Source organism: Hemiscyllium ocellatum, chromosome 10, assembly GCF_020745735.1.
Source record: "Hemiscyllium ocellatum isolate sHemOce1 chromosome 10, sHemOce1.pat.X.cur, whole genome shotgun sequence".
In the NCBI taxonomy this organism is placed as follows: domain Eukaryota; kingdom Metazoa; phylum Chordata; class Chondrichthyes; order Orectolobiformes; family Hemiscylliidae; genus Hemiscyllium; species Hemiscyllium ocellatum.
In genome coordinates this window covers 104,486,793-104,512,215 of record NC_083410.1, presented here as the reverse complement: position 1 = coordinate 104,512,215, position 25,423 = coordinate 104,486,793, and the positions used below count along the sequence as shown (strand labels likewise).

General features: G+C 45.3%; 1 protein-coding gene across 2 annotated transcripts in view; it reads right to left on the bottom strand.

Moving 5' to 3' along the window:
* LOC132819522 (1-phosphatidylinositol 4,5-bisphosphate phosphodiesterase beta-1) overlaps positions 1–25,423 on the bottom strand; it is an 893,680-nt gene that overhangs the window by 361,185 nt on the left and 507,072 nt on the right. For both annotated transcript variants that reach the window (XM_060831077.1, XM_060831078.1), the window contains exons 5-7: positions 23,700–23,779; positions 11,745–11,798; positions 8,009–8,084 (exon numbers count right to left, since the gene is read on the bottom strand). In XM_060831077.1, coding sequence (XP_060687060.1) covers positions 8,009–8,084; positions 11,745–11,798; positions 23,700–23,779 — 210 coding nt within the window. The remainder of the gene's footprint in view (positions 1–8,008; positions 8,085–11,744; positions 11,799–23,699; positions 23,780–25,423) is intronic.

Below are 25,423 nucleotides of genomic sequence, written 5' to 3'. Positions count from 1 at the left end.
CATCCTGCCAGAAATTTTGTCTACGTTGTTCAGACTCCTGCAATGTTCTTCCCTTGAAGTAACAAATGACCACCAGGAAGCTTTGGAATTGCTGCTCAAGGTTCCAAATGCCCTTACAAGTAGGCAATTAGCCTTCCTTCCACTCTCTGGCCTACAAGCGACTCCAGTTCCATTCTACTCCAATTTACTCTTTACTGAACGCTAAAAGAGTTATGAGTGAAATCATAATGCACCACTCAGTTGAGGAACAGATTTCAAATCAGAATATGATCAGGTTGACGGTACAAAGTCCTTACCACTATTGCTTAGGAACTGATGCCAAATGTTTGGATGGTTGCCTCAGACTAGTCAGCTACAGCTAGAGGTACATTCACAGAATCATACAGCCCTCCGCCAACATGTTGGAAGGGCTGCCCCATTGACACAGTTAAGTGCAAGTGGCCTGGATGTATTCAACAGTGACTGTAGGCCTTCTGCCTGAGGTCTCACACCTTCAGGCTAAACAGATCAATAGCGGCGCACCATCACAATCTATGCCTCATAGCCCCACTCTATCCCCATATATTGAACTCCCTAGTTCAATAAGGAGTACACAATACAGTGGCACTGGTTAGCTCCTCCCCCAGTCTTGTACAATCTATTTGCTGCACCCAGTGTGGCCTACTCTACATTGGAGAAACCAAACGCAAACTGGGTGACTGCTTTGCAGAACACCTCGGTCCGTGCACACACAGGACCCTGACCTTCCTGTAGCTGATTATATCCGACTGACATGGCCACTTGTCTGTCCTCGGCATGCTGCAGTGCTCCAGCCAATCACAGCTTAAACTGGAGGGACAATGTCTTATCTTCAGACTGGACACTTTATCACCTTTTGGATTTAATACAGAGGAACCGGCATGTGATTAACCAAATTTCGGATGATCTGAACAAGATCGCAAGGTCCTGATGCGTGGCTAATCCGGCATCGATTATCCAGCCTTCGATTAACTGAAAGAAATACTCCCCGCCCATGTCCTTCAGATAATCGAGGTTCCTCTGTTTTGAGTTCAGCACTTTCAGACTGTGAACCCACTTCCATTTCTTCCCTTCCTTTTAGCTTGACTTCTTACATTCTCTGTCACCATGTCCTCTCCCCCACCCTCCCTCACTCCAGGGGATTATCTGTCTTTCCCAGCCTGACAATTCGACACACCACTGTTCTGCCACTGTCACATTCCGATCACTTATCCTGCACTAACAACACCTTTTCTCCCCCAACTCTCCACCCTCCCCTCACGATCGCATGAACCTTATCCCTTCCCCAGTTCAATCAACTCTGATGAAGAGCCATCTAGATTCGAAACATTAGCCTGGAAATATTAGCCTGCTCTCTCTCTCTCCGTGGATGCTGTCTGACCCGCTGTGATCTCCAGCATTTGTTGTCTTCAGGCCCAGTCAGCTCAGTTGGCTGGATGGATGGCTTGCAATACAGAGTAATACGAAAACATTGGGTTCAAATCAGAAACGGCTGAGAAAACTCAACAAGTCTGTGGAGAGAAAGAGGAGCAAATGTTTCAGGCCCAGCGACCCATCTTTCGCACACATACTGACCTTTCTCTAACTACTGAAAATGTGTTGCTGGTTAAAGCACAGCAGGTTAGGCAGCATCCAAGGAACAGGAAATTCGACGTTTCGGGCATAAGCCCTTCATCAGGAATGAGGACTGTGCCAAGCAGGCTAAGATAAAAGGTAGGGAGGAGGGACTTGGGGGAGGGGCGATGGAGATGTGAAAGGTGGAAGGAGGTCAAGGTGAGGGTGATAGGCCGGAGTGGGGTGGGGGTGGAGAGGTCAGGAAGAAGATTGCAGGTTAGGAGGGCGGTGCTGAGTTGAGGGAACTGACTGAGACAAGGTGGGGGGAGGGGAAATGAGGAAACTGGAGAAATCTGAGTTCATTCCTTGTGGTTGGAGGGTTCCCAGGCGGAAGATGAGGCGCTCCTCCTCCAGTCGTCGTGTTGTTATGTTCTGCCGGTGGAGGAGTCCAAGGGCCTGCATGTCCTCGGTGGAGTGGGAGGGAGAGTTAAAGTGTTAAGCCACGGGGTGGTTGGGCTGGTTGGTCCTTTCTCTAACTACTATCACTTCTGAAGAAGGGTCACCGAACCCAGACCTGAAACGTTTGCTCTGCTTTCTCTCCACAGACTTGTTGAGTTTTCTCAGCCGTTTCTGATTTGAACCCAAGCTTTTCGTATTACTCCGTATTGCAAGCCAGCCATCCAGCCAACTGAGCCGACCGGGCCTGCTGAGTTTTTCCAGCACTTTCCGTCTTTGTTTCCTTTCTCCTTCAATCTCACTCAGCCAAAAGCCTGTAGATGATCTACACAACAGCACGGAGGGAGAAACTTCAACACAGACCCTGCAACAGTTCAACAACGGTCAAATGTAATGAGGGATTGTGAAGGATTCACATTCCTTATGAAGGGCTTATGTGTCGACTCTGTTGCTCCTTGGATGCGGCCTGACCTGCTGTGCTTTTCCAGTGCCACACATCTGGACTGTGAAGAGATACCAAACCTTGTTGCGTGACACCATCTCCCAGGAATAATGTAAATCAGACATGCCATCTGTATCTTCCAGTCTCCTGCAGAATGACCTGAATCAGACACATCCTGCACAGACCCCTGCAAGTCTTCCTTTTACCAGTATTGTAAAACTTCCCCTTACCTTTCAAACACTTCCTTTTGCCCCAACCTGTTGACGAGGGCTTCAAGTGGAAAAAGAAGGATTTTTTTTATTCACTCATGGCATGTGGGTTTCATTGGCTGGCCAACAATTATTGCCTGCCTCTATTTGCCTTTGAGAAAGTAGGAGTGAGCTGCTTTCTTGACCCACTGCAGTCCACTTGCTGTAGGTAGACCCACAATGCTGTCAGGGAAGGAATTCCAGGATTTTTGACCCAGCAACAGGGAAGAAACATTGAGGCTTTACCAAGTCAGGACGGTGAGTGCTTGGAGGGGAACTTGCAGGAGGAGGTGTTTTCACGTATTGCTGCCCGTGTCCCTCTAGATAGAAGTTATTGTAGGTTTGGAAAGTGCCATCTGAGGAACCCTTGGTGAATCTCTGCAGTGCATCTTGCAGTTGGTACACGCTGCTGCTACTTAGCGTCAGAGGAAGAAGGTGTGAATGTTTGTAGATGTGGTGCCAATCCAGCTTTGTCCTGGATGGTGTCAGGTTGTTGGAGCTCACCATCCAGGCAAGTGTGGAGCATTCCATCACACTCTTGAGTTAGGCTTTGTGGATAGTGGACAGGCCTGGGGGGGTCAGGAGGTGAGTTACTCACTGCAGGATTCCCAGCCTCTGACCTGCTCTTGTCATGTCAATTTAAATCCATATTAATCAATTAAATGTTCATTCTGTTTGGATCAGTGAAGAGGAAATGTAAAAGTTCATAGCAGATCTGTTTGTTAATGTGTAACCCAATTGCTAGAGTCCCCTCTAATAATCCCTCTTTACACACAATTAATAGGTGTGTGAGGTCTGTCATTCATCAAAGTTACTCCGTGATGCTTCAGTTGATTTGATCACTGCAGCAGTGTCCAAATAAATCAACCTCTCTTGAGCACACTAAGGTAGATAATTAAATAGAATGATACAGGGAGGTAAGTAAAAACTATTTTCTCCTTTGATCTGTCTGTCTTTCACCTCCTCCACTGATTGTGGGCGGAGGTAATATTTTAATCCTGGTTAGTTAATCTTTTACTGCAAACAGTACATTTCAAAAGAAACAGGGGAGAGATTTCAATCAGATTTGTTACACAGAAAGGGAATGGCCCCAGGGAAGAAGTGATTAGCAAAGATGCAGATTTAGATCCAGATCCTGGGACTTTTTAAATGGGTTTAGCTAATTGGAGAATGAGAAGGCAGAAGCTACGATGCAGTTATACAAAACTCTGGTTCGATCCCACTTGGAGACCGTGAGTAGACCTGGACATCATACCTTAGGAAGGTATTGGTCTTGGAGGGAGCATGCCTTTGATTTACAAGAATGATATCTGGACTTCAGGGGTTAAATTATAAAGAGACATTAGGCAAATTAGTCTGTTTTCTCTAGAATTCACATGGTTAAGGGATGATCTGATTGAAGTCTTTATGATATTAATAGGAAAAGGCAGGGTAGATAAACTATTTCCACTGGTTGGGGATTCAAGAATTAGGGGGCATAGTCTGAGAATTCGGGCCAGACTATTCAGGAGCGATGAGAGTGGAGAGTGTGGTGCTGCAAAAGCATAGCAGGTCAGGCAGCATCTAAGGAGCAGGATAATCCGTATTTTGGGCATAAGCCCTTCGTTAGGAAAAGCCCCTGTTCAGGAGAGATGTGAGGAAGCACTTCTACACACAAAGGGTGGGAGAAGTTTGGGACTCTCTTCCACAAGTGGCAGTGAGTACTGGGTCAGTTGTTAATTGTAAATCGGAGATGGATAAATTTGTGTTAACAGACTCGACCTGTCCACCCCTCTCACCCACTCCAGCCTCTCACTCTCAGAACGTGCAGCCCTCCACTCCCTCCGCTCCAACCCCAACCTCACCATCAAACCGGCAGACAAGGGAGGCGCGGTAGTAGTTTGGCGCACTGACCTTTATCCCGCTGAGGCCAAACGCCAGCTCGCGGACGCCCCCTCCTATTGCCCCCTTGACCATGACCCCACCTCCCACCACCAAACCATCATCTCCCAGACCATCCATAACCTCATCACCTCAGGGAATCTCCCATCCACCGTCTCCAACCTCATAGTCCCACAACCCCGCACCGCCCGTTTCTACCTCCTGCCCAAAATCCACAAACCTGACTGCCCCGGCCGACCCATTGTCTCAGCCTGCTCCTGCCCCACCGAACTCATCTCCGCGTAACTCGACACGGTTCTGTCCCCCTTAGTCCAAGAACTCCCCACCTACGTTCGGGACACCACCCACGCCCTCCACCTCCCCCATGATTTTCACTTCCCCGGTCCGCAACGCCTTATCTTCACGATGGACATCCAGTCCCTGTACACCTCCATTCCCCATCACGAAGGACTCAAAGCCCTCCACTTCTTCCTTTCCCGCCGCACCAACCAGTACCCTTCCACTGACACCCTCCTTCGACTGACTGAACTGGTCCTCACCCTGAATAACTTCTCTTTCCAATCCTCCCACTTCCTTCAAACTAAAGGAGTTGCCATAGGCACCCGCATGGGCCCCAGCTATGCCTGTCTCTTCGTAGGATATGTGGAACAGTCCATCTTCCGCAACTACACTGGCACCACACCCCACCTTTTCCTCCACTACATCGATGACTGTATCGGCGCCGCCTCGTGCTCCCACGAGGAGGTTGAACAGTTCATCAACTTTACCAACACCTTCCATCCCGACCTCAAATTCACTTGGACTGTCTCAGACTCCACCCTCCCCTTCCTAGACCTTTCCATTTCTATCTCGGGCGACCGACTCAACACAGACATCTACAATAAACCGACTGACTCCCACAGCTACCTGGACTACACCTCCTCCCACCCTGCCCCCTGTAAAAACTCCATCCCATATTCCCAATTCCTTCCTCTCCGCCGCATCTGCTCCCAGGAGGACCAGTTCCAATACCGTACAGCCCAGATGGCCTCCTTCTTCAAGGACCGCAGATTCCCCCGCAGACGTGATCGACGATGCCCTCCACCGTATCTCCTCCACTTCCCGCTCCTCCGCCCTTGAGCCCCGCCCCTCCAACCGCCACCAAGACAGAACCCCACTGGTTCTCACCTACCACCCCACCAACCTCCCTATACAGCATATCATCCGCCGTCATTTCCGCCAACTCCAAACGGATCCCACCACCAGGGATATATTTCCCTCCCCTCCCCTATTAGCGTTCCGCAAAGACCACTCCCTCCGTGACTCCCTCGTCAGGTCCACACCCCCCACCAACCCAACCTCCACTTCCGGCACCTTCCCCTGCAACCGCAGGAAATGCAAAACTTGCGCCCACACCTCTTCCCTTACTTCTCTCCAAGGCCCCAAGGGATCCTTCCATATCCGCCACAAATTCACCTGCACCTCCACACACATCATCTATTGCATCCGCTGCACCCGATGTGGCCTCCTCTATATTGGGGAGACGGGCTGCCTACTTGCGGAACGCTTCAGGGAACACCTCTGGGACGCCCGGACCAACCAACCCAACCACCCCGTGGCTCAACACTTTAACTCTCCCCCCCACTCCACCGAGGACATACAGGTCCTTGGACTCCTCCATCGCCAGAACATAACAACACGACGGTTGGAGGAAGAGTGCCTCATCTTCCGCCTGGGAACCCTCCAACCACAAGGGATGAACTCAGATTTCTCCAGTTTCCTCATTTTCCCTCCCCCCACCTTGTCTCAGTCGATTCCCTTGAACTCAGCACCGCCCTCCTAACCTGCAATCCTCTTCCTGACCTCTCCGCCCCCACCTCACTCCGGCCTATCACTCTCACCTTGACCTCCTTCCACCTATCACATCTTCATCGCCCCTCCCCCAAGTCCCTCCTCCCTACCTTTTATCTTAGCCTGCCTGGCACCCTCTCCTGATTCCTGATGAAGGGCTCTGGCCTGAAACATCGAATTTCCTGTTCCTTGGATGCTGCCTGACCTGCTGTGCTTTAACCAGCAACACATTTTCAGCTAAATTTGTGTTAAGCAAAGTTGTGAAGGGATGTATGGGCAAAAGGCATGGAGTTAGGTCACATAAGGGATGAGGGATAATGTAGGGGTATGGGTGGGTTGCGCTTCGGCGGGTTGGTGTGGACTTGTTGGGCCGAAGGGCCTGTTTCCACACTGTAAGTAATCTAATATCAGCCATGATCTCATTGAATGGTGACATGGGTTCAAGGGGCTGAATGGCCTCCTCCTATATTCCCTATTAACACTGGGAGGTGGGGAGAACTGAGATTTTTTTTAAACAATGGTGTGGAGGTGTTTTATTTAGAAAGTGACTGATTGCATTAGAATATTTCTGAAGAGATAATAAGGATCTTACTGAATTCTGTTTTGTAGCTAGCTGGAACAAAGAAATAGGTATTTAATTGTATGTGTCAGTGGAAAATTTCGGTCTCATTATTTAAGAAAGTACATAATTGCACTAGAAGCAGTTCAGAGAAGGTTCACTTGACTGACTCCTGGGATGAGGGGTTTGGAGAGTCACATTCATACATCACTGATCCAGGCGCTTCTGTACAAATCATCTGCACCAACCAGATATCCGAACCTAATCTAGTCCCATTTGGTCCATATCCCTCTAAACCCTTCCTATTCATCTACCCATCCAGATGCCTTTTAAATGTTGTAACTGTACCAGCCCCCACCACATCCTCTGGCAACTCATTCCATACATGCACCACCCTCTGCGTGAAAAGGTTACCTCTGAGGTCCCTTTTAAATCTTTCCCCTCTCACCTTAAAACCGTGCTCTCTAGTTTTGGACTCCACTAGCCTGGGAAAAAAAATCTTGATTATTTACCCTATCCATGTCCTTCATGATCTGATAAACCTCCATAAGGTCACCCCTCAGCCTCTGATGCACCTGAGAAATTGAGTCTGTATCCAATGGAGTTTAGAAGGATGAAAGGCCATCTTATTGAAGCATCTAAAATTCCAAGGGCTGTTGACAGGGTGTACAGATATTTCTCCTCATTGGAGAGACTATACTGAGGGGTACACTTTGAAAATAATGGTTCTTTCCATTTAAGATGGAGATGAGGAATTTTTTTTCTGTGAGGGTCAAAAGTCTTTGGAGGTCTCTTCCCCAGACAGCGCTGGAGGAAGGGTCACTGAATATGTTTTTGTGCAGACACAGACAGAATCTTGACTGAAAGAGAGTTAAAGAGACAGGCAAAGGGGAGTTGAGGCAACAATCAGTTCAGCCATCATCAGGTTTGAGGGGCTGAATGACCTATTCCTGCTCCTATCTCTTACAATGCACGCACAGAATTGGTTCATAATGAGGTGTAAGGGCTGAAGGTGCTTACCCTGCCAGATGGAAGACCACACGCATCTAACGCAGTTTCTACACGTTTCCGATCAGCAGAAAACATCCGGAAAATGCTGCACAGAGGAAGGAAAGACAGCACCTGTGACACTTGAAGTTAAAACATTCTTACAATGCATTTAATTGCATCAAAAACAATAGCAGAGGAAAAGAAAAATCCCTGTGACCCACCCAACCCATTTACAAAGGACTGTTTCACCAAGTCTGCCATCGTCCTTTTACTGAACTGAGGGGAGATCACACCAGGCCCTTCCCAACGTTTGGTCCAAAATCCAAACAGAGGTCTGGGACAGTAATAGCCTCTGGGGATCTCTGACTGAGTCATAACAACTCCCTGTCCTGCAATCCTTAAATCCCGCACTCTCAAGTTTCACTGGGGATGATGGGAAGATCACAACAATGTTCAAGCCTCAAAATGGAGTCAGAGCAGGAAAATTATTGGGTAACACTGCTCAACCTAACACACCAAAGGTTCTAAGACAAAAGTCAATTGGGTTCACTCATCCTCCCCACTCAACTCTGACCTGTAATGGATGGATAACGACAGCAGTCTGTATGCAAGTTCATGGCTTCTGAATTTGAAAGGAGGAATGTAAAGATGAGGTGTTCAAGAAATTGTTTCCAAAGCAAGAGAACATCTGACATTTAGGTGTGGACTATCCATGGTCAATGCAATGACTCATGTTCATGTCTTCAGCACTCAGTGTCTTTTTGACTTTGGTAGTCTGGTCTAAACTAACTGTGGATGTGTGACGATCCAATCCCCAGGGTGGGCAAAATTACAGAAAAGACCACACGCCATCATAACAATCTCCTCACCTCTGGTTACACAGTAACATCAGGGTCACAGCCCAAAAAGCTTGCCTTTTAACACAGGGCACCATGCGCTCATCTTAGGAGTTTTTATTCGAAATAATGTAATACAAAATCTAGTCATACAGCATGGCAACAGGCTCTTCGGCCCAACTCATCCCTGCTAACCGGGTTTCCAAACTGAACTCGTCCCATTTGCCTGCATTCAGCCCATATCCCTCTAAACCTTTCCTATCCACGTAACTGTCCAAATGTGTTTTAAATGTTGTAATGTGGAGGTGCAGATGTTGGACTGGGGTGAACAAAGAAAGTCAGAAGTCACAGAACACCAGGTTATCATCTGAGAGGGTTATTTAAAATCACAAGCTTTCGAAGCTTTGTCAGGTGAGGGAGCAGTGCTCCGAAAGTTTGTAATTTTAAATAAAGGTTTTGGACTATAACTTGGTGTCATATGGCTTCTGACTTTTAAATGTTGTCATTGTGCCTGTCTCCACCACTTCATCTGGCAGTTCACTCCATACATGCATTACCCCCAGGGTGAAAAGTTACCCCTCAGGTCCCTTTTAAATCTTTCCCCTCTCACCTTAATCCTAAGCCCACTAGTTTTGGACTCCTCTACGCTGGGAAAAAGACCTGGGCTACTTACCCTATCCATGCCCCTCGTAATTTTATAAGCCTCTATAATGTTCCCCCCCAGCCTCTTGCATTCCAGGGAGAAAGATCCCAGCCTAGCTGGCCTCTCCTAGTAATTCGAACCCTCCTCAGTCCCGGTAACGTGCTGTTAAATCTAAACAATAATCTGTGGAGGAAACCAACAATTTGGAAATGAGAAATTAATTCTTTCATTTTGGTATCTCACTGTGTGTCCTGGAATTCTACTGGCTATTTCACTCTTTACTCAATATTGGTTCCCTTTTAATTTCTTGTGTAAGTGCAGATTTTTCAAGGGAATGGTCCCCACAAGAACCTGATGTAAGGCTTTGGCCCGAAACGTCAATTCTCCTGCTCCTCGGATGCTGCCTGACCTGCTGTGCTTTTCCAGCACCACTCTAATCTTGACTCTAATCTCCAGCATCTGCAGTACCCACTTTCCCTACAAGAAAGAGACTTCTCCAGTATCTTGTCTGTTTCGTCAAGTAGAGGCCTACTCAGCTGATCCCAGGAAGCCATTCAAACAAACTAGTGTTTCAAAGAAGCTCCAATTCCTGCCTGTGCCCAATATCCACGTCAGTGATTGACGATTGGAAATGGACATACTGGCTGATCCCTAGCTCCCTACCCTAAATTCTGAGGCAAAGTGCACACAACACTAGGTTATAGTTCAACAGATTAATTTGGAAGCACTAACTCTTTCATCAGGTACTTGTGGAAGAGGACCAGAAGTGTGCTATTGTTACCCAGCACAAACCAGCAACTTAATAGTGAGACAGAAAAACATACAGCGCTGAATTTGTGTCAATAAAGAGCTTATCCAGCCTCATGCCATGACCCAGCTCCTTATTTATCGCCCTGTGGTTCAGGGTAACTCACATCCAAATGGTTTGGAAATAGACAATGAGTGTTTCTGTCCCTAACACCCTTTCAGATAGTTGGTGTCAGAAATGTCCCCAGCCCAGACCTAATAACTTTTTAATTGAGGATAGATCGTTAGCTACCAGTCTTCTTGCATAACCAATCTGTGGGGCTTATTTGTATTAAGTAGTGAAGAAATCACTATTAATCAGAAAAGATTAGATTACTTACAGTGTGGAAACAGGCCCTTCGGCCCAACAAGTCCACACCGACCCGCCAAAGCGCAACCCACCCAGACCCATTCTCCTACATTTACCCCTTCGCCTAACACTACGGGCAATTTAGCATGGCCAATTCACCTAACCTGCACATCTTTAGACTGTGGGAGGAAACCGGAGCACCCGGAGGAAACCCACGCAGACACAGGGAGAATGTGCAAACTCCACACAGTCAGTCGCCTGAGGCGGGAATTGAACCCGGGTCTCTGGCACTGTGAGGCAGCAGTGCTAACCACTGTGCCACCGTGCTGCCCACCAAAAGGAGGAGGAGTTTGTCACATAATAGCCAGATAACAAGCTGGGTTAGCCCAGCAATGGTTATCTCCATTAACTGTAGGTAAGAGTTTCTTGTTGCCTCTGAAGAGGTGGTAACTAAGCACAGATATTTTCTAAACAACCTGATCAGAAGTGTTACTGAGCAACATGGTTCTGGATTGTAGAACTGAGCAACACTGAACAAAACTGAGTAGCTAGTGATTAATAGCTCAGTGGGCGGAACTATTCCAAAACTTTGAGGGTAACCCTTGCAGTCCAACTATCTTATAGATTAGCAACGAGTTCCAAATCTCTATTCGCTATGCATGAGCAAGTTACACCTCTAATTTTAATCCTACCACTGGTTACTTTAAACCTATCTGACCTGTTTATTGGCCTCTCTGTTGCAGTTCCTTCCTATCCATCTGCCCTTGTCCCCTCGTTATTTTATACATCTTCATTAAATCTCCCCGGCCTTTGTTCCAAAGCAAGAAAGCAACTTCAGCTGATCCAGATTGCGAAAATTTCCATTCCAGTTAACAGCCTCATGAAATCCCTTTACCTCCTGCTGAGTGTGATCACACAGAGTCACATAGCATGGAAACAGACCCTTCAGTCCAACCCAGCCACGCTGACCAGATTTCCCAAACAGAATTAGTCCCATTTGCCTGCATTTGGCCATATGCCACTAATTTTTCCTGCTGTCTGACCAGACCGTAAACAGCCGCCCAGTGCAGCCTGGGATCTTCCTGCTCAGTGTCATGATTCCAACTGAAAAACGTGTGAACATAATGACCCTAACGTCGATGCAGATGGTAAGATTACAAAATGGTCCATCGGTGACGAGAAAGCACTTACTTTTTAACAGGGATCCGGGTATCTTGATTAGTCTGGAGCTTGAGTTTGGTGTACCTATAAAAACACGGGCAACAGTCATTTGATAGAATGGATCTACTTCCTGCTGGTGCTAAACATTTCTTTGACACCTATATATAAAAAAAATCCAAAAAACCATCCATGACAGAATTCCACAAACAATGCAGAATGAACTAATTTTGTATTGCCACATTTTTCAGTTTTATATCCAAACACTGACTTCTGTATTGGCTTATATAAAGAGTTCTTGGGTGAATTTGCCTTTCCAAGTGTATACTGAATTCAGTTATATGTAATAACGCCAATATATCACACACAAATTCAATCTTGGACACTGGGATGTGTACAGTAGCCATGTAATGCACGGCAAATATTATGGCATGCATTATTTATTTTGTATATTGTTGTCAAGAGTTGTTTTACCCTTGAGTTTCATCGAAGTGAAACACAATCAGATCTCTTCACAAAGATCTTTATTTACAGTTAGAGTGTCACTGGGTCAGTTACTCACTCCCTTTTTACCAGCTTTGAGTGAGACAGCTGTTATTTAAATACATAGAGACAGACAATCGACAGACAGTATGGCACGGGATGGGTCGGCATTAAATTAGTACTGAAACTATCTGCTTCACCTAACAATTTGCCTTGCTTTGTGATTTTCCAAGAAGTGCACCTTAACCAGAACGCAACAATTAAAAGGAAATAATGAGGCTTTGTCACAATCTAAATGTTCAGGTGGTCAAGAGAAACAGAGTTAAAAATCCCACAGCACCAGGTTATAGTCCAACAGGTTTAATTGGAAGCACTAGCTTTCGGAGCGATGCTCCTTCATCAGGTAAGGAGGAGTGATATTGACCTTCGCTAGTCAGTCTTATCTGCTGCAGTCATCATTGTCCCTGATTTTCTTCCTTGCGTTCCCGCCAACAGCTTAGAACATAAGAAACAGGAACAGAAGTAGACCATCGCTCCATCAACCAAGAGTTGATTTTGGGTTTAAATTCGATCTGCTCACTTGCTTCTAATATCTCTAACCCTGAGGAACCTGGACCCCATATTCAACATGGAGTATCCACAGCACTCTGGGGAGGGAACTCCAAACATTCACAATGTGATGCAATTTCCTTCCATCTTGGTCCTGAGCAATCTGGGTTCATCTACTTGATTGCTGAGACTCGCAATTTTTTAAAATTCGATTCCCTACAGTTGTGGAAACAGGCCCTTCGGCCCAACCAGTCCACATCAACCCTCAGAAGAGTAACCCACCCAGACCCATTTCCCTCTGACTAATGCATCTAACACTATGGGTAATTTAGCATGGCCAATTCACCCTAACCTGCACATCTTTGGACTGTGGGAGAGAACTGGAGCACCTGGAGGAAACCCACACAGACACAGGGAGGGGGGAGGGGGGTGATGTGCAAACTTCACACAGTTGCCAAAGGCTGGAATTGAACCAGGGTCCCTCGTGTTGTGAGGCAGCAGTGTTAACCACTGAGCCACCGTGCCTCCCCAATTCAGAGAATACAACTGATTCTTTTTAACCACAAATAGCTTTTTTTGATTCACCCCTAGGATATGGACGTCACTGGCTAGGCCAACATTTATTGTCCATCCCGAATTGCCCAGATGGCAGTTCAGAGTCAACCACAATACTATTAGTCTGGAGTCACATGTAGGTCAGGCCGGTTAAAGATGGTAGTTTCCTTCCCTGGAGGACATTAGGACCACTGGGTGTGCATCTTTACACACACAGAGACTGCAGCAGGATAAGGAAGGAACTCACCACCACCTTCTCAAGTGCAATGGAGTGGGGGGAGTGGGGAGCAATAGATGTTGGTCTTGCCAATAATGAGTACATCCTGTGACGGAGTGAGACTTGTTGTGACTTTGACCTCATTCACGATATGCTTTACCTCAAAACAAAAATCATTCTTTTTCGGCTAAATTGCTTTTGTTGTTATCATATTCATAGAACTATTGGGGACCTAAAATGCAGAAACAGGCCATTCGCACTGATCCTCTAAAAAGCATCCCACCCAGACACACACCCTTACCCTACCCTCATAAACCCACATTTCCCATGGCTAACCCACCCCTGGACATTATGGGTAATTTAGCATGGCTAAACCACCCTAACCTGCTCATTTTTGGATTGTGGGAGGAAACTGGATCACCTGGAAGAAACCCACACAGACACGGGGAGAATGTGCAAACTCCACACAGACAGTCACGCAAGGATGGAATCAAACTGACGTACATAAACCAATTTGAAATACTTCCACTTTCTGATAAATGGGGTGTGGACAACATGCACTTTCTATTGCAGTTCTATATTCAATGGAGTTAATCTGATTGAAATGAAAGAAATTGTGGCAATTTTAACAAAACAACATGTCCTGCGGAGTTTCGATTTTTAGATTAAAGCGCATTTACAGTCATAGAGTCACAGAGATGTACAGCACGGAAACAGACCCTTCGGTCCAACTCATCCATGCCGACCAGATATCCCAACCCAATCTATCCCACCTGCGAGCACCTGGCCCACATCCCTCCAAACCCTTCCTATTCATACACCCATCCAAATGCCTCTTAAACGTTGCAATTGTACCAGCCTCCATCACTTCCTCTGGCAGTTCATTCCCTACATGTACCACCCTCTACATGAAAAAGTTGCCCTGTAGGTCTCTTTTATATCTTTCCCCTCTCACCCTAAACCTATACCCTCTAGTTCTGGACTTCCCCACCCCAGGGAAAAGCCTTTGTCTATTTATCCTTTCCATGCCCCTCATGATTTTATAAACCTCTATAAGGTCACGTCTCAGCCTCTGACGCTCCAGGGAAAACAGCCCCAGCCTGTGGGCTGCACGGTGGCACAGTGGTTAGCACTGCTGCCTCACAGCGCCTGAGACCCGGGTTCAATTCCCGCCTCAGGCGACTGCCTGTGTGGAGTTTGCACATTCTCCCTGTGTCTGCGTGGGTTTTCTCTGGGTGCTCCGGTTTCCTCCCACAGTCCAAAGATGTGCAGGCCAGGTGAATTGGCCATGCTAAATTGCCCGTAGTGTTAGGTGAAGGGGTAAATGTAGGAGAATGAGTGGGTGGCGGGTCGGTGTGGACCTGTTGGGCCGAACGGCCTGTTTCCACACTGTAAGTAATCTAATCTATTCAGCCTCTCCCTGTGGCTCAAATCCTCCAACCCAGGCAACATCCTTGTAAATCTTTTCTGAACTCTTTCAAGTTTCACAACATCTTTCCGATTGGAAGGAGACCAGAGTTGCTCACAATATTCCAAAACTGGGTAAAAACAATGACTGTAGATGCTGGAAACCAGATTCTGGATTAGTGGTGCTGGAAGAGCCCAGCAGTTCAGGCAGCTTTTGCCCGAAACATCGGTTTCGCTGATCCTTGGATACTGCCTGAACTGCTGTGCTCTTCCAGCACCACTAATCCAGAATATTCCAATAGTGGCCTAACCACTGTCTTGTACAGCCCCAACATGATCTCCCAACTCCTATATTCAATACTCTACCAACAAAGGAAAGCATACAAAACACCTTCTTCACCATCCTATCTACCTGCGACTCTACTTTCGAGGAGCTATGAACCTGCACTCCAAAGTCTCTTTGATCAGCAACACTCCCTAGGACCTTACCATTAAGTGTATATGTCTTGTAAAGATTTGCTTTCTCAAAATGCAGCACCTCGCATTTATCTGAATTAAACTCCATCTGCCATTCCTCAGTCCATTGGCCCATCTGGTCAAGACCCCGTCATAATCTGAGGTAACCTTCTTCGCTGTCCACTATACTTTCAATTTTGGTGTCATCTACAAACTTACTAACTATACCTCTTATGCTCACATCCAAATCATTGATGTAAATTATGAAAAGTAGTGGATCCAGCACCGATCCTTGTAGCACTCCACTGGTCACAGGCCTCCAGTCTGAAAAACAACCCTCCACCACCACCCTCTGTCTTCTACCTTTGAGCCAATTCTGGATCATTCTGTATTTCTTGAGTTACTTCTATTAATATCACAGAGAAATCATTAATATTCAAAACGCCTCAGCATTGCCGCTATCATTTTAACAACAATCAATTCTACTATAAATGGTTTCATGAGATGCTAATTTAAATTTCTACAGCATAATGTATACTGCAGCAATATACACTTCAGCAAACCTCTCGACAGCTCTGTGATAAGCCCCATTATCTCACAGCACCGCTCAGAACAGAAACACCACACAAGATCCTTAAGGTGAAAAACAGAATCAGCTGATTTCCCACTTTCACAGTTTGGTGACCTTACTCCCCAGGCACTTCCCAGGATTGCACCAACCTCAATAATCCGCTCATTGAGATCGACCCAATATACATTTTCACCAAGCGGTGCACTGTGCTCACAGGGTGACTGAACTGGGAAACTTTGGAGCAATTGGAGCTCCTCTTCCCCTCTTGGATAAACCTGAACACAATGGCCTTTCTATGAGCTGCCGCAGGAGAGTAGCAAGGAGGGGAACTTTCACAACAAAAGTTCATCGCAAAACTGGAATCTGAAATGACTTCCTTGAAACAGCAAGGAACGATGAAAGGTTATATAAGAACTAGGAGTAGGCCATCTTGCCCAATGAGCTCCCCCCCCATTCAATAAGATCATGGCTGATCTTTTCATGGACTCAGGTCCACTTACCCGTCCTCTCACCATAACTCTTTATTCTTTCACTGTTCAAAGTATATTTGTGATTTTCTGTTTAAAAAAAATTTTTTGTACTTTTTCTCTCTGTTGCTTTTATCTTTTCCTTTTGATCTTTCCCATTTTTACTTTGCTTTCAGTCCATGGTCTCAGTCTGAACTTCGGTTTCCTGCTTTAAACTCGGTGTGGCTCCGTGACAATTCGTCAATCCGGCTGACTAAGGATTGATGTGGAGATGCCGGCGTTGGACTGGAATAGAAAATATTCCACATAGTCTGTGCCTGTGCACCTCCCTCCACTTCCCCAGATGAAGGAGCGGCGCTCCGAAAGCTTGTGATTTTAAATAAACCTGTTGGACTATAACCTGGTGTTGTGTGACTTCCGACTTTGACTGAAGATTGTTGTTATCGCTCACAGATACCCTGTAGGGGCACCAGACTGGTTGGGTATTGGATATTAGAGTAATTTGGCACTCAAAAAACAGCATTTCCTTTTTGCCGATAGCTTGAAGTGAGGCAAATGGTAATAACTGCTCCGTTGTGCTATGGTCACATGACCAACACGTCACTATTCCTTTCCGAGACATGTTGATGATATTAGCACTATATCACAGCATGTGACCTGAGGGTACACAAGCCTCAGACTCCATCCTTACTTGGGTCTCTTGAAGCATGACATGCTGATGAAAGCGTTCTCTTCTTTCTAAGTGAATGGCTCAATGTTACCCCAGATATTTGAGAATATAATATTTGCATATATTAAGGAGCTGTAAGGAACGGCTGCTGGATCATTCAATACCACGTTACCCACATCCTAGATTCTTACATTATCAGGGAATACATGAGCATTTCTGCATCAGATTAAGATACCAAAAGCAAATAGAAGCACTGACTACACATTCTAAACTAAGTACAATCAACATCTGCTTTTAACATTGAAAGAGTGACACATTTTGAGCATATTATCACAGGCCGAATAACCCCTCAATTTGGGAGTTGCTGAAATAAAGACACATTTAATAATGCATTTGTCAAAGCTTGTCAGTCCGCACTTATAGAATCCGACAGCAGCGGAACCAGACCCTTCGGTTCAACCATAATCGCATCACACATAATCCCAAACTAAATTTGTCCCAATTGCGTGAGCCTGGCCCATATCGCTCCAAACCTTTCCTATTCATGAACTTACCCAAGTGTTTTTTAACCGTATCTGCATCCATCACTTTCTCTGGCAGTTCATTCCACACACAAACCACATTCTGTGTAAAAACATTGCCCCTCATGTCCTTTTTAACTCTCTCTCCTCTCACCTTAAAAATAAGCCCCCTCGTTTTGAATTCCCCACCCTCGGGAAAAAGTCCTAGTCATTCAGTTTATCTATACCCATCATCATTTTATAAGCCTCAAAAAGTTATCCTCAATCTCATGAGTTCCAGTGAAGAAAGTCCCAGTTTTTCCAGTCTATTTCTATATCACAAACCCTCCATTTCAAGCAACACCCTGCTAAATCTTTTCAGTGAAGCAATTTGCAAAAATACCAATTCAAGGGAAACCTGACACGAAAACACTCTCCTGTCATGCAGTATAAATGTTACGTTTCTCCTTGAATTGATATTCTTGCAAATTGTCCTGACGAGTGCAAGACAAAAAGCTTTGACAAACTGTGACTTTTTCAGCTGTACTCAACTCTGTGTTACCAAATGGTGAACTCTGTAATTCCTACCCCCCACGTGCATTGGATGCCTGCAGCATTTTGCGTTTGCAGCTCTCATGCAACCTATGTGGAAGTTCATGTATAATTAGTGCAGCATTTCCATGATCGAGTGTGGAACCCAATGCGCCTTCCATTGTTTGGTGACGCTGAATGATGTCCCCAAGGTCCCTTTCAGATTAAAAATGAGGCACATAGGAAATCAAGAGCAAGTTATGCCAGTAAAGAATTGGCTGGTACACTTCAGCAGTCTCATCAAGCAGAAGCTAACTGTGGGTTGAATGGGACGACACAACAGTAGGAATTTCATTTAATGCGATACTATGGAGGAAGTAGAGAACCACTTATGATAGTGATCCAGAGGTGACTGGACCATTCCAGCCATTTAGAGGACTGCAAATTGGCAATTAGCCTGAAAAATTAATGGGAGTTTATTTCAGAAAAAATATGGTCGAGGTCGGAGATTTATTAAGGGCATAGCTGGTTAGATTCGGAGTTGAATGCATTTGCAAATGCAGTGTTGTCAAATATGAAGTGCGCTAACAAAAATACAATGTAAGTGCTGAATTTATCATCGTTGTTCCCACCACAGGAGTCCCACATACACTAAGAGCTTGAGTGGCACATATCTCACAATATTTTCATTCCACTTATTTTTCTTTCAAATTCAGATCAAATATTTTCACAGCAGTCTATAAACAGGGCTAATTATACCTGTCAATGTCAATTGCCTTGTGCCTTGGCAAGATTCAATTTATTAATCAGCATCTAGAACCTCTGAATGGGATTGCAATATCAATCAGTGTTCTAAACTATTGCTCCACGGTGACTCCTGGAGTGCAGCTGTCATAGGTATCACTGGGAAAGGATTCAGCAAATGCAGGCTGGCAAACGCTCATCCAAACTGTACAGAGGAGGGGCAATTGTTTTTTAACGTCACCTTGCAAACCTAATATGTGTGGCAACACTACATAAAGCAAGACAGAGGGGAATACAGGGCTTAGAGGGGACTTGAGACAAAGGGTTTTCACTCAGAGACTGGTAGGGGTTTGGAATGCACTGTCTGGGAGGGAAGTCTCTTAACAGGTGCTGGAAAGTGGGACTCCTGTAAATTTGGTGTGTTTTTGGCAGTACAGACTTGATAGGCCTCTTTTGTATTGCTTGATTCTACAACACAGACTGACATATTAATTTTCTCACTCTCATCAAAGGGCTTGTTATTTAGTTATGGGTAAGGTTTTACAATGTCCCCTGGTGTGCGATGCAGTGAAGATCATTACTTTGCAAGTCGGATGAGAAGAAAGGCAGAAGCAGATAAATTTACAGGAATCCAGCAGCCCCAAGTCTTGGGGAGGTTTGGTCCGTGTTCGACAACACTGATCCTGCCTCCTTGTATGTTGTGGACTTACGATATCCAATTTCCCAGCCAAGTGGCAGAATCTGTTTCTTCTTCCTAATGGGAAAACTTTTTGAAGGATTGCACTGATTCAAATATCCTCATCTTGAAAAGTCAGACATTGTTCCTGGCTGCCCTGTCTACTCTCATCCAGAGCCATCAGAAATTTTACAATATATGTTAAAGATATAGAGGATGGTATTAGCAATAACATTAGCAAATTTGCTGATGATACTAAGCTGGGTGGCAGGATGAAATGTGATGAGGATGTTAGGAGATTACAGGGTGACCTGGACAAGTTAGGTGAGTGGTCAGATGCATGGCAGATGCAGTTTAATGTGGATAAATGTATGGTTATTCACTTTGGTTGCAAGAACAGGAAGGCAGCTTACTACCTAAATGGAGTCAAGTTAGATAAAGGGGCAGTACAACGAGATCTAGGTGTTCTTGTACATCAGTCAATGAAAGCAAGCATGCAGGTACAGCAGGCAGCGAAGAAAGCTAATAGCATGCTGGCCTTCATAACAAGAGGGATTGAGTATAGAAGCAAAGAGGTTCTTCTGCAGCTGTACAGGGCCCTGGTGAGACCGCACCTGGAATATTTTGTGCAGTTTTGGTCTCCAAATTTGAGGAAAGACATTCTGGCTATTGAGAGAATGCAGCATAGGTTCACGAGGTCAATTCCTGGAATGGCGGGACTATCTTACGTTGAAAGATTAGAGCGACTGGGCTTGTATATCCTTGAGTTTAGAAGGCTGAGAGGGGATTTGAATGAGACGTATAAGATTATTAAAGGATTGGACACTTTGGAGGCAGGAAGCATGTTTTCACTGATGGGTGAGTCCTGAACCAGAGGACACAGTTTTAAAATACGGATAGACCAATGAGAACAGAGTTGAGGAGAAACTTCTTCACCCAGAGAGTGGTGGGTATGTGGAATGCTCTGCCACAGAAGGCTATGGAGACCAAGTCTCTGGACACTTTCAAGAAAGAGTTGGATAGAGCTCTTAAATATAGTGGAATCAAGGGTTATGGAGATAAGGCAGGAACAGGATACTGATTGAGGATGATCAGCCATGATCATAATGAATGGTGGTACAGGTTCGAAGGGCAGAATGGCCTACTCCTGCACCTACTGTCTATTGTTATCTCGACTGGATTCAGGGGAAGAATGTGCTATCACCAAATTTGCAGATGGCACTAAAGTAAGTGGGAAAGTAAGTTGCAATAAAGAAATAAGAAATTTATAAATGGATATGGATCATTAGGTGAAAGAGCCAAAGTTTGGCAGATGAAGTTAACATGGATAGGTGTGGGGTTGTCTATTTTTGTCAGAGGAATAGAAAGGCAACTTATTATCTAAATGGAGAGAAACTTCAGAGTGCGTCAGTGCAGAGGGATCTGGGTGTTCTTGTGCATGAAAAGCAGAAAGTTAGTATGCGAGGCAAATGGAACTTTGATACTTATTGCTAAAGGAATGGTGTGTAAAAGTAGGCAAGTGTTACTTCAACTGTATACTGCATTAGTGAGACTGCACATGGAGTATTGTGTATAACTTTGGTCCCCTTACCTGAGGAGGCATTGGAGGCAATTCAGAGGAGATACATTAGATTGTTTCGAGAGTTGAGGGATTTGTCTCATGAAGAGGGACTGAGCAGTTTAGGCCCATGTGCCTAAAGCATGATTTCCCCTTCATAAATCCATGCTGACTCTGACCTATCCTGTATCTGCTATCCAGATGTGTCGTAATTTCATCCTTTACAATTGACTCCAGCAAATTAGGGCGGCACGGTGGCACAGTGGTTAGCACTGCTGCCTCACAGCACCAGAGACCCGGGTTCAATTCCCGACTCAGGCGACTGACTGTGTGGAGTTTGCACTTTCTCCCCGTGTCTGCGTGGGTTTCCTCCGGCTGCTCCGGTTTCCTCCCACAGTCACAAAGATGTGCGGGTCAGGTGAATTGGCCATGCTAAATTGCCCGTAGTGTTAGGTAAGGGTATGGGTGGGTTGCGCTTCGGCGGGTCGGTGTGGACTTGTTGGGCCGAAGGGCCTGTTTCCACACTGTAAGTCTAATCTAATCTAATCTTTTCCACCACTGAAGTCAGACTAACTGGTCTATAATTTCCTGCTTTCTCTCTCCCTCCTTTCTTAAAAAGTGGGACAACATTAGCCACCCTCCAATCCGCAGGAACTGATCCTGAATCTATAGAACATTGGAAAATGATCACCAATGCATCTACGATTTCTAGAACCACCTCCTTCAGTACCCTGGGATGGAGACCATCAGGGCCCGAGGACTTATCAGCCTTCAGACCTAACAGTCTCTCCAACACCAATTCCTGGCAAATATAAATTCCCATCAGTTCAGGTCCTTCAGCCACTATTACCTCAGGGAGATTGCTTGTGTCTTCCCCAGTGAACACAGATCTAAAGTACCAATTCAACTCTTTTGCCATTTCTTTGTTCCCCGTAATATATTCCCCTGTTTCTGTCTTCAAGGGCCCAATTTTAGCCTTAACCATTTTGTTTCCTTTCACATACCTAAAAAAGCTTTTACTATCCTCCTTTATATTTTTGGCCAGTTTACCTTCATACCTCATTTTTTCACTGGGTATTTTCTTCTCAATAATCCTCTGTTGTCCTTTAAAAGCTTCCCAGTCCTCCGTTTTCCTACTTATCTTTGCTATGTTATACTTTTTCTCTTTTAACTTTATATGTTTCTTAACTTCCCTCATCAGCCACGGCCACCCCTGCCTCCTCTTAGGATCTTTCTTCCTTTTTGGAATGAACTGATCCTGCATCTTCTGCATTATACACAGAAATACCTGCCATTGTTACAACACTGCTAAGGTATTGCACCATTGAACTTTGGCCAGCTCCTCCCTCATAGCTCCATAGTTCCCTTTATTCAACAGAAATATTGTCACTTCCGATTGTACCCTCTCCTTTTCAAATTGCAGATTGAAGCTTATTGTATTATGGTCACTACTTCCCAATGGCTCCTTCACTTTGAGGTCCCTGATCAAATCCGATTCGTTGCACAACACCAGATCCAGAATTGCCTTCTCCCTGGTCGGCACCAGCACCAGCTGTTCTAAGAATCCATCTCGGAGGCACTCCACAAACTCCCTTTCTTGGGGTCCATTACCATCCTGATTCTCACTGTCTACCCGCATGATGAAATCCCCCATAACAACTGTAGTAACATCTTTGTGACAGGTCAATTTCAGCTCCTTATTCAACTTACACCCTACATCTAGACTACTGCTTGGGGGCCTGTAGATAACTCCCATCAGGGTCTCTCTACCCTTAGAATTTCTCAGATCTATCCATACTGACCCTACATCCCCTGATTCTAGGTTTTCCTGCGCAAGGGACTGAATATCATTCCTTACCAACATAGAAATAATGAATAGAGACTGTAAATAGTTAGGGTCTGGGAGCTGAACCCGGTGGCATCTCACTCGTCCCTTTTAAATCTTTCCCCTCTCACCTTAAACCTACGTCCTCTAGTTTTGGACTCCCCCACCCCGGGGAAAATGCCTTGCCTTTCAAATATCCAAATTAGCCGGACCCCCAAAATATTCCAGTGCTGTAAGTGGTAACTTGTAAACTTTTCACTGCACTCATTTGAGTGCATGTGACAATAAAGCTAATTCAACTCAATGGACATGAAACACTGACTCTGATTTCTCTCCACGGATGCTGCCAGACCTGCTGAGCTTTTCCAGCAATTTCTGTTTTTGTTTCTGATTTACAGCATCTGCGGTTCTTTTGATTTTTATTTGACTCAATTCAAGTTAGGCCTCATTGTACTGATGGTAAAGCCTAATTGTCGTCACAGTCAAAGAAAACTAGCAGCCACTAATTGAGGAAAGGAAGACAGCAAATTGGCGAACGTGAAATCAATGAAAAGCAGAAGTGTACAGGCCTTCAACATACTTCTTGCTGTCACACAAGGGCAAATTCTACAATACTGAATTCAGTCCATGAGATGATTGTTCTGAATCCCACGGTACTGATTCACTTGTCGGAACAAAGTTACAGCAAGTTTACAGTTGCGATGTTGTCAGTGTTTCAGGAAATACTGAAACCAGTTAAACATAAGCAATAGAACAAAAAGGACAGTGATCAAACTTACACTTTGTGCAACAGAGTGTCCCTTGATCTGTTCTGTGCTAACAGGTTAGTTGCCAGGCTGAATAATGCATCAGTCCATTCCTGGAATACACAAACAGGGGAGGGTATTTTCCGAATGTTAGTAGCTCTCAGGCCAACTTTAGAAGGTGACAACAGAACCATAGAACATACCGTCCAGCCTGCACTGACAAATAACTACTCAAAATCCACACTGGCCCGACAAACGTGAACGTATCGCACCTATAAGCCACCTCCACTAACATAGAGAGCAGGGCACATTGTTTTATGCATCAAACACAACAAAGAATTTCTGTAACTTTGAATACACAAATAAAGCAAATGGGAGTGAAGAACTGACACTGAGGTGCTAAAATCATACTTGAATGCTGTCACGGACTTGATGGAGCAAATGGCCAGACTGTGCTACTTATAACTATGCTCCAGTTAACTGATATGAATTCATTTGCTCCTGAATAATCTCTTCACATGGGCCACTGGGAGGGCAATGGCAATAGTAACACTCTGTAATCAAGAAGCTTAGATGCTTACCTTTATGTGGCTGTGGCAAACAAAATGAGAATGGGAAGGAAGTAAATCGGTATTAGCAAGAAGAAAGAATGTTGCTGGAGCGAGAAGCAATCTGTTAAAGTTCATAAACAAGAGTGTTAGAGGTGCAGGGGACAAGATGGCGGAATCCAAGGCCATGTTGTAACAAGTGGGGATTTGAGAGTTAATCTCAGCAATGGAGATTAAGACCATAACACATGGAAGAAGAGGTAGTAGACCATTCAGTCTATCTTGACTCTCTCTGTCTGGGAGTCATAGAGGTGCTACATGATTTGAAAAGAGTCCACGTTCTGAGGGTGAAGGGATGCTGTCACAGGGCCATCAGACATAGGAGCAAAAGTAGGCCATTCAGCCCGCCCCACCATTCAAATATATCATGGCCGATCTCCAACTCCACTTTCCTGCCTTTCCCCCCATAACCCTTGGTTCCCGTACTGATTTAATATCTGACCATCTTAGCCTTAATCACACTTGATGACCCAAGCCTCATCAACCCTCTGCAGTGAAGAATTCCACAGATTCACTACCCTTTGAGAGAAGAAATTCCTCCTCATCTCTGTCTTAAGTGGGCTCCACCTTGTTTTGAGATGATGTCCACTGGTCCAGGACCTTCTCATGAGGGGAAACAACCTCTCTGTATCTACAAGTTAAGAATCTTGTATATTTCAGGTCTGAGAGAATCAATCATAGAATGGAATCATGGAATCCCTACAGTGTGGAAACAGGCCCTTCAGCCCAACAAATCAACAGTGACTCTCAGAGGAGTAAAGCTTTTGCCCGAAACATCGATTTTCCTGCTCTTCGGATGCTGCCTGACCTGCTGTACTTTTCCAGCACCATTCTAATCTTGATTCTAATCTCCAGTACCCACTACTGCCTCAGAAGAGTAACCCATCCGTGATTAATGCACCTAACCTATACATCCCTGAACACTATTGGGCAATTAAGCAAGGCCAATCCACCTAACCTGGACATCTTTGGACTGTGGGAGGAAAGCCACGCAGACAAAGGGAGAATGTGCAAACTCCACACAGACAGTCACCCGAGGCTGGAATCGAACCTGGGTCATTGGTGCTGCGAGACAGCAGTGCTAACCACTGAGCCACTGTACCATAAAACTTTGATGGGAGACCATAATATCTCTCAAGAATGTTCAGG